The following is a 9,665-nucleotide window of genomic DNA, read 5'->3' as shown; positions in this document are numbered from 1 at the left end:
AGTAGCTAGGACTACAGGCGCATGCCACCCCGGCTGGCTCAATTTTCTTTGTATTTTCAGCAGAGACGAGTTTCACCCTGTTAGCCAGGATGGTCTCAATCTCCTGACCTCATGATCTGCCTTCCTTGGCCTCCTAAAGCGCTGGGATTACAGGCATGAGCCATCGCAGGCAGCCTATTCCTTACTTTTTTTTTTTTAAAAAAAATACAATTTAGATTTTATCAGAGCAGAATCCCAGGAAGCTGAGATTTGTAAACTGGGAAATCCAGCTCCTCCAAGTAGCCAGGAAATAAGGGTGACCTAAGTCATTCTTGCTAGGCCCTGGTGTGGGCGGGGGATGACTGTGACTCAAGGAAGAAGCCATCTTGTAACTCTCTTACCTGCACTGTGGTTTAGTTAAGAAGCTGTTAAAAATTATGTCATATGAAGAAAGTGATTTAATAATTGGTCAGAGTAATGACCACATATTTCCTATGTAACCACTCCCTCATTATCTCCAACTTTATCTTTGGTTCTCATGACAAGATTATCACTTCCCAGAAAACTGGGGTTTTTGCAAATTACGAGGAGGTGTTTTTCCAATGGTAAGGTTCTTCTTTGGTAGGAAGATGTTTTCTCCTGGAAATCCTTAGGAAAGTTATTTGATTCTTGGGTTGGGCTCCCAAAACCAAAAGAAAACGAGATGGATTTATCCCCAGGATACCTCAGTGTTTTTTCACTGAGCTTCAGAAAAGCTAGTTCCTCAAACCCCTGAATGAGTTGTCGAAAGCAACAGCAATGGCCATTCCCGTCAGGTATCCCCAGGATACCTGAGCTATAAGGACAATCTGTAGTTTGGGCGTGGAGTGAAAGACACTGAAACTGTCCTTTGTCCCAAATGGCTCTCATAACAAAGTGAAAAACTGACTAGTTAGAGTGATGCTGTGTTGCCTTTTTTGCAAACCTCTGTAGTGTCTGGCTCAGAGGTGAAGCTGGACTCCCCCATCTGCTCTGTATCCAGCTTGCTGCGTGTCACACACCTCGCCACGCAGCCTCTAGAAAGTACACCATGGACTTGGGCAAGAATGAGTGAAAAAGACAATGTGTTGATAGTGGTATGAAAATAGCGTTTCTCCTGCTGCAGATCATACACGGGGGTCGTCAGACATGGTCTGAGACACGGTCTGAGACAGCAGCCTGGCCCCGCTGCCCCCTGGCTTCTGCTCACAGCACTGACCCCAGCTAATCCAAGGACATGTCACCTATAATGAGAATGTTAAATAAAAATCAACCATCTTCCAGATGTGTCTATATCATGGTACTGTACATGGGTAAGGTAAGCTGAACACAACATAAAAAAGGAAGAAAACTTACAACCCCTCCCTTCATCTCATTAAAGACGACTCCTTTAAAGACCAAGGGCATCTGGGGGTCGCTAGGATTCTCGTGTTCCAGCCGCCATCCTTCCTGCCTGAGGACAAATAATTATAAGCTGACAGTGACTCAAATGCTAAAGTCTGCATCAACTAGTTAATCACTCATGACATACCAGAAATCCAGCTCATGTAAACATGGGGAAAAGGTGGTGTCCAAATACACCGAGAGGAGATTCTGAAAGTCCTTGGGATTTTGTGTGGAAAATGGATACAGAGTATAATCACTAGCTGGGTACAAATGAAAAGTGAAATTGTAAAATTTAACAGATTTCTACTAAAATTATTGAATCTCAAGCCTCATTTCCCCTTTGTCCTAGGACAGTAAGTTGCAGTTATTCTTGAGATGGGGCAGTGGCTCCATGCTCTGGCCCCCGACCGCAGCAGCTGTCCCAACTCATCACCCCAAGTGCCGGCTTTCCCATCCCGTCTCAGGATCTGCACTCGACAGGCACCAGGGCTTTCTTCAGTGAACATCTGAACTCTCTCAAGTGTCTCCAGAGACCTTCACACGTCTATAAAGACAACCTCATTCTGTAAGAGCGTGGATTTAACCTGCTCTTCGATGAAACTCCTTCACAGAGTGCACTGTTCATTGTCACCCTCTCCACTAGCGTCAGCCTTACTAAAAGTCAAACATTAAAGTTAGTGGTAACTCTGGAGGCCTGGCATTGTAGCGATATCCCCAAGAGAAAATTGTTTTCAACCTTTCTGGGAAAAGTTCACTTGCCTTTTATTAAAACACTAGTTTTTATAATCTCGCTACCATGCGGCTTTCCTAAAGGATGAAATTTCTAACGTCCTTTAACTAGAGAGGGGTAAAAATTATCCTAGAACATTAATTGCCCACTCCTCTCATCCCTTCTCAGAAACTAACTGAATTCCAGTGGGTGCCTGGCAAACCCAAACGCGGTGTTCGTTCAGGATGCTGGTCCTACCTGTGAAGGCGTTCATGAACATGGAGAGGGACCGGTTCAACATTTTGAAGAAAGGGTCTCTGCACGGATATTTCTGAGAACCACAAAGGATGGTATGCTGAAGAATGTGAGGAACACCGGTACTGTCCATGGGAGTGGTGCGGAACTGCACGGGAACTGCACACTAGGGAAGAAGGAACGGCACGCTAGGGAAGGGGAGGAACAAGGAACGGAAGGCCAGGGAAGGGGAATGGAACGGAACGCTGGGGAAGGAGAATGACTAGAATGCAAAACGTTCATCTTAGTGCTGTGGACACAGTCCCCAGATGCATCATCACCTCAGGCTACTAGAAATCATCATTCTGACACCACAATCCTCTGACACAGGGTTTCCCAACTCTAATGTAAATCATTGATTCAGACTATAAAATTGTATTTTGATGAGATTGTAAGTCCGTGTAAGCTTTTCCTTATTTTTCAAGATGCTCTGTCAATAAAAATACTAGTGAGATGGTATTTTAAACCACGTAATGTACAGTCAGTGCTTTACATCAAGCTTGTCTAACCCACAGCCTGCAGTCCGCATGCTCAGGACGACCTGGAATGCAGCCCAATGCAATCCCTACACTTTCTTAAAACATTGAGGTCCTTTATTTATAATTTTAACTCATCAACTGTCCTTAGTGTTGGTGTATTTTATGTGTGGCCTAAGACAGTTGCTCTTCCACTGTGGCACAGGGAAGCCAAAAGATTGGACATCCCTGGTTTAAATAAAACATTCAAGACCATGTTCTTACAATGCACCATGTACCTGAACAGATTATTCATGTCTTCTCTGGCCAGGTGTAAATACCTGGCTCCTGTGTCATTGTGGCTGAGCTTCACTGCCGTCAGGAACAGCTCGGGAACAGATGTCACTTGAGTTAACCAGAAAAACACAACCAGTAAAACTTAGACAAAATGGCCTTTGAAATGGTGATCTTCCACACACTGAGAAAACTGGCTTTTCTGCCTGAAATCAGATGATGCCGGGAAGCCAGTATTTCAGAGCTGGAGAGAACAGAACCATCCTGTCCAAGTCCCTTATCCTACAAACAAGGAAAGTAAACTTAAAAAAGGCAGATGAGAATGTGTGTATATATATATTTTTTGAGTGCTTATTACTGGCTAGGTATTTTCTTTTTAATTTTTTATTATTTTTTGGCTAGGCATTTTCTAATCATGTCACATATACTCTGTGAGGGAGGTATTCTCATCCTCATTTACAGATGAAAAACCTGAGGCTCAGGGTGATGACATAAGCTGCCCAAATCACAGAGCCAGGATTCACCCTGGTGTCTGCCCTTCCCATGGTACTGTGCTGCACCTAAGTAACACGGCACCCTTTCCAACGTCTGCTGAGTGCCTCCTGCTTTTGTGTACTGCACCTCAGTAACACAGCACCCCTTCCAACATGGGCCGTGTGTCTCCTGTTTCTGTGCATATAATCTCCTGTTGTACGCAGAACGGGCCTGCAGGGAGGGGAAATGCTGGAGTGGGCTAGCTGGCGACAGCGGGGAGAGGCTCCAGGATCAGTCTTTGCTTCTCCTAGTGTGGGATGGATTCTTGATGGTAGCTGGAAGCACAAAGCTGGGGCTTCCAGAACAGCTGGAGGGGCTGGGAGGATAGAAATGCCCCCCAAAAAGATGAAAGACTCCCCACTCCTGAGCAGGGTGGAAGGTCTTCTCCTACTTTAGGTAAGCCTCCTGGTAAGTGTCCATACTTCTTGGTATGAAAGAAACTGTCTTGTCTTCCTGTCATGCCAGCCGGCCCTCTCCCTCAATCACATACCATGTCCCTGTGATCACCACACCGCTTGCCACCCCCTCCGTCCAGGTGCCATGAGTCACCTGACCAAGTGCACACAGCAAGTCGCTGGCAGAGGTGAGACCTCAGGTCTCCTCAGCCCAATCTAGGGAGCCTGCCATCCAACAGTCATGCATAAGCGGCCCACTACGACCTGCATCATCTACCGCTGTTAAATTACTTGTTTCCAAGCTTACCGTGCTTTGTAACAGATGATCAATGCATTTAAAATCAGCAGATACAGTGAGATGTCTGCTTTCTAATAATACATAGCTTTAATAATAATAGCGTTCATGGTAGCTATTTCTCAAACCAGAAACATGACATCGTAAGTTTCTATGGCTGGATACAGTGGCTCACACCTTTAATCCCAGCACTTTGGAAGGCCAAGGTGATATGGTTTGGCTGCGTCCCCACCCAAATCTCATCTTGAATTGTAGTTCCCATAATCCCCACACGTTGTGGGAGGGACCTGATAGGAGGTAATTGATCATGAGGGGGGGCTCCCCCTTGTTATTCTCGTGACAGTGAATACGTTCTCATGAGATCTGACGGTTTTATAAGGGGCTGCCCCCTTCACTTGTCATTCTCTTCCCTGCCACCCTGTGAAGAGGTGCCTTCCACCACGATTGTAAGTTTCCTGAGGCCTCCCAAGCCATGCAGAACTGTGAGTCAATGAAACCTCTTTACTTTTTAGCTCATTCTTTATAAATTACACAGTCTTGAGTATTTCTTCACAGCAGTGTGAGATTAGACTAATACACAAGACAAGAGGATTGTTTGAACCCAGGAGTTTGGGACCAGCCTAGACAACAAAGCAAGTTTCCACCTACACACACACACACACACACACAATGAGCCAGGCGTGGGGGCACCTTGTCCCAGTTATTTGGAGGACTGAGGTGACAGGATCGCTTGAGCCCAGGAGTTTGAGGCTGCAGTGAGCCAAGATCATGCCACTGCACTCCAGCCTGGGTGACAGGGTGAGTCCCAGTCTCAAAAATAAGTACATTTCTATAAAATTTGAAAAATAAAGGAGAAGAATCTACCACTCTGGGTGAGGCCTTTAGTAATAGTAACCAGTACTATAAACCCAGGTGTCTTTGCCTGGCCTTTGCAGGATTTCACAAATGCTCTGAGTCTGTTGTCAGGACTCCCATGCCTGGACCTTGCCTGGGACCCCCTAGTCACTGCCCTGGCTCCCTTGCTGGAGCCCTGCCCAGAGGCAGCTGCTTTCTCACACCACCCTCTCCAGGAGCTCTTCCCTCTCCCCCCAGCAGCAGCAGCAGCTCCTGCCCTTGTCCTTGGCCCTCCGCATGGCGTCCACCATGTGCCTCCAGTCACAACCACATCAGTCTTTCTAGACTTAAGTTGTGTCTTTTAAATTTGCTATAACATCAAGCATAGCACAGAGCTAACAGCTGGCCAAATATGTGAAGTGTTGTCATTTTTAGTTACTATGCTAAAAAAAAAAGGAAAAGGTTTAAGCAAATAACAAAACAAAAAAATGAATCCATTTTAATAGAAACCCAACTAAGTCCACAATTTCTTCTTTATAATTTTGAAACCCAAAAGGCTCAGAAAATTGAAAGATTCTGCAGAAGTTTAGAGCAAACTATTTGATGGCAAAACCTGACTGAATAGATCAGGGCACTGAGTCTTCGTGCTCACACTCAGTGAATCATCAGGTTTGGCTGCGGAAACCCTAGCATGTCTGATGACAGAGACCCAGCTGGAAGTGTTACTCTCTCAAATCTGACAAGAATCAGGCTTCGCGACATTCCAGGAAGGGACCGGGGGTCATCTCTCTCACAAGCTCTGTTCAGCTGAGTAGCCATCATGCAACAGGAGCTGGGCCAGGGCATTGGGACATGAGGACAAGGCTAGTCTCCACCCTGAAGGGCCCGTACATATGCCAGAAGCCACACCTGCAATGTATGTGGATTTATAAGGAGGTGCCGAGAAGGACCCATACCTGGTTTACAGTGAATCCGTGGATCTTGTCTCCTAGTTGATACTGTAGATCCCTCTCACAAGCCCGGTTACTGTTCCATCGCCACGCTCTGTGGTGTGCATGTCTAGATTAAAAGTCATCTAAGTTAGATGAGCTGTAGGAAAATTATCTGGTTAACATTATTCAGCCACATAGTGAAAATACTCTCATGTGATAAAGATGATTAATTAGAAAAAAAATTAAATACTGCATCTTCCAAAATCTTGCACATTCCAGAAAACTAATTTCTGGTAAGGTCCTTCCCATTTTAATGACCTTTTATCTTAACTAAAGCTTCAGTGTTGGAAACCTTTTCTTTATACATGTTCAAAAATAACTATAATACAATTATGGTTTAAATTCCCCTTAAGAAACTCTCAAACAAAAGGGCTTCTTTTCCTCACAAGCCTTCAAAATATTGGAAGAAATTCACACTATAGTTAAATCCCATTACATGCCTACCGAATTGGTGAAAACTTAAAAAGCCTAATATTACCAGGAGCTCTCATACACTGCTACAGGGAGTACAAAGTGGAACAACTTTGGAAAATACTTGGCATTCTTTAGAAAGCTGAGAGGCAGGGCGTGGTGGCTCACACCTGTAATGCCAGCAGTTTGGGAAGCCGAGGTGGGTGGATCACCTGAGGTCAAGAGTTCCAGACCAGCCTGGCCAATATGGTGAAACCCAGTATCTACTAAAAATACAAAAATTAGCCAAGCGTGGTGGTGGGTGCCTATAGTCCCAGATACTTGGGAGGCTGAGGCAGGAGAATCGTTGAACCTGGGAAGCGGAGGTTGCAGTGGGCCGAGATCACGCCACTACACTCCAGCCTGGGCGTCAAAAAAAAAAAAAAAAAAAATCTGAATAGTGGAAATCCATTCACCTCTTGGTCTATATCTTCCACACCTTACACTGCTGCCCCAGCACTCACGGACAAGATTGTCAGCACGAACTCTGACAGTCCCAAACTCAACTCACCTGGAGGTGTAACAGCGACTGGATAAACTGCAGACTAATCATTCAATTAAAAAAAAAAAAACTTACCAATAAAAGGGCCTACAACTGTAACAAAGATGCATGTAACAAAGATGCGGGTCACATAATGTTAAACAAAAGATACACATGATACAGTATTATCCTAAACAGGTATGATTTAAACAGGTAACAAGATACTGTCAGAATGCACAGAGATGGTAAAATATTTTTAAAAAGCAAGGACATTTCTCTATGTCATGACAGTGATAATCTAAGAGGGAGAGAGAGGGTTATGAGCAGTTAGGGGAAATCTTCAGCTTGGTCATGGGGACACTTTTTTTTTTTTTTTTTTTGGAGGAGACAAGAGTCTCGCTCTGTTGCCCAGGCTAGACTGCAGTGGTGCAATCTTGGCTCGCTGCAACCTCCACCTCCTGGGTTCAAGCAATTCTCCTGCCTCAGCCTCCTGAGTGGCTGGGACGACAAGTGCTCACCACCACGCCCAGCTAATTTTTGTATTTTTAGTAGGGACCGGGTTTCACCATGTTGGCCAGGCTGGTCTTAAACTGCTGACCTCAAGTGGTCCGCCCGCCTTGGCCTCTCAACATGCTGCAGTTACCGGTGTGAGCCACCGCGCCCAACCTACTTATTTTCTAATTATTCTCACCTGGATGAGATGACTTACACCTGTAAGCCCAGCAGTGTGAGAGGCTGAGGAGGGGGATCACTTGAGCCCAGGAGTTCAAAACCAGCCTGGGCAACAGAGCAAGATCCCGTCTCTTAAAAAACAAAAAAAAAAAAACTATTATTCTCTCAAATTGTACTATATGTCTTACGGGCTTTTCTACATTAATATATCCCACCGAAATATTTTAAAGATATATACAGGGGAAAAAACACCTATTCAGTCACTGTCAACATTATGAAGATATGCTATAGTCAACATTTGCTTACTGATTTAGCAAATTTCAGAATTATGGGACAGAGAAGCATTTTAAGAAGTTACTTATCAGCAAGGACATGATAGGAAACCCCTGAGCGGTAAGGCCAGGGTCTCCCCGGAACTTTCCAGTAACCTGCTGCCAAACTCACACCAGGGACGCCCCGTGTCTCCCCCGGCCTAGGCCGGCAGCGCTGAACTGTTACATTAAATAAGGGCTCGTGGATTACCATGAACACTAAACCGCTTCGTCTTTTTTTTCCCCATAAATTGAGTCATTAAAAAACCAAAACAGTTAAATTCCAGGAGGCTTCAGTTCTCTGAACACAGCCCGACTTTAAGAGCGGGCTGTGGGCGCCTCGGGTCTCTTAAGGACTCCGCCTCCAACAACAATGAACTAGGAGCAAAGCCATCAGCAAGAACCACAACTGCCGGCCCCATTTACTACCCCCATTAAAGCCCACGCCAATGGAGGGCCCTGCCTGGAGCGCCACGGCCAGGCCCGGCCCCCAGCGCCGGGAGGCGCAGGAGCTCCGGGGTCCTCCGGCCTCAGAGCCTCGGATGCGGTAGCCCAAGGAAGGCCCTGGCAGGGGCTCGGGGTGCGGGACGCCCACAGTGCGGGGAGCTGCCAGGCCTGGGCGCGGGGACGTGGACCCCTACGTCTCCGGCCCGCCCTGGACCTTCCTCTGCCGTGAGCCAGCACGCCGAGCACTTCTAGCCGCCGACCGCAGCGTCTCACCCGCCACTCAGCAGCCTCAGCGCACATAGACCCCGCTGCGCACCACAGTGCCACATGGGGTATGATCAGCGCGGGGCTGGCGAGGGACCCCACTTAACCCGACTTAGGGCGCGGGGCGGGGCTTGCCGTGACGGCCACCACTCCTATTGGTCAGTGCGAATGGCAACGTCCTCTGCGATAGGCTGTAGATGAAAAGGGCGGGCCTCCACTGCTCTGGGACGGGCGGGAGGGCTGTGCAGAGGGAGATGGGCGGGAGGGGTGGGGCCGACATGCCGAAGGAGGCGGGCAAGGTGAGAAGCCTACTCAAGGGTAAAAGGGGCGCGGCCGGCTTGCCGAAAGGGGCGGGGTGCGGCCAGCAGCAGGATGTGGACAGTTGATAGGAGGGGGAAGTGGGCAGGGGAGAAGTGGGGCGTGGCGAGAGGCGTGTCTATGCAGATGGGTGGGGCCTGGTGAAGGGCGGGGCTGCGCAGGTGAAAAGAGAGGCTCCTGGAAGGGCGTGCTATGTTGCGCGGGGCTGTGCAAGTGATGGGAGGAGCTTAGTGAGGGGTGGCTCTTTGCAGGTGAGGAGTGTAGCCTAGTAGGCGGGGATGCAGGTGAGCTGGGCCTTGGGGATGGGGCTTGCAGGGGATGGGGTGGAGCCAGTGGGGCGGGGCTGCAGGCAAGCTGAGCCTTGGGGGCGGGACTTGCATGCGAGAGGCGGGGCCTTGTGGGAGCGGGGCTGGCAAAAGAGGGTGGGGCTTGGTGATGGACCAGGCTATTCGAGTGAGGGTAGTGGCCTTGTCGGGGGCTGCCGGAAGCTGGGCCAGGTGTACCTTGGTAATCCTCTCTGGCCTTGGTCATGTGGCT

The 9,665-nt window shown here is 47.8% G+C and overlaps 1 protein-coding gene across 2 annotated transcripts; it reads right to left on the bottom strand.

Annotated features, from left to right (window-relative positions):
* Positions 1–201: 201 nt before the first annotated feature.
* LOC111534108 (presequence protease, mitochondrial-like) lies at positions 202–8,927 on the bottom strand. Of its 2 annotated transcripts, none has more exons than XM_031935064.1 (3): positions 8,820–8,927; positions 6,150–6,252; positions 202–2,513 (listed from the first exon to the last, which is right to left on the bottom strand). In XM_031935064.1, the coding sequence occupies exons 1-3, from the start codon at positions 8,873–8,875 to the stop codon at positions 2,268–2,270; spliced, it is 405 nt and encodes a 134-aa protein (XP_031790924.1). In that variant the 5' UTR covers positions 8,876–8,927; the 3' UTR covers positions 202–2,267. The 2 variants fall into 2 exon arrangements, 1 of the variants encoding a protein (XP_031790924.1); XR_004228740.1 differs by lacking the exon at positions 202–2,513 and adding an exon at positions 3,140–3,246.
* Positions 8,928–9,665: the final 738 nt, after the last annotated feature.

Source organism: Piliocolobus tephrosceles, unplaced genomic scaffold (genome assembly GCF_002776525.5).
Source record: "Piliocolobus tephrosceles isolate RC106 unplaced genomic scaffold, ASM277652v3 unscaffolded_27385, whole genome shotgun sequence".
In the NCBI taxonomy this organism is placed as follows: domain Eukaryota; kingdom Metazoa; phylum Chordata; class Mammalia; order Primates; family Cercopithecidae; genus Piliocolobus; species Piliocolobus tephrosceles.
Note: the sequence above shows the minus strand (reverse complement) of the source record. Positions and strands in the feature narration are given on the sequence as shown.

What these genes read in the sequence shown, in the direction of transcription:
- LOC111534108 (XM_031935064.1), bottom strand. Translation starts at nt 8,875, where the DNA reads ATGTGGCACTGTGGTGCGCAGCGGGGTCTATGTGCGCTGAGGCTGCTG. An exon ending in CTGAGGCTGCTGAGTGGCGG is followed by an intron (nt 6,253 to 8,819) that starts GTGAGACGCTGC and finishes CTTTTAATCTAG; the next exon opens with ACATGCACACCACAGAGCGT. An exon ending in ACGGATTCACTGTAAACCAG is followed by an intron (nt 2,514 to 6,149) that starts GTATGGGTCCTT and finishes CTTCTTCCCTAG; the next exon opens with TGTGCAGTTCCCGTGCAGTT.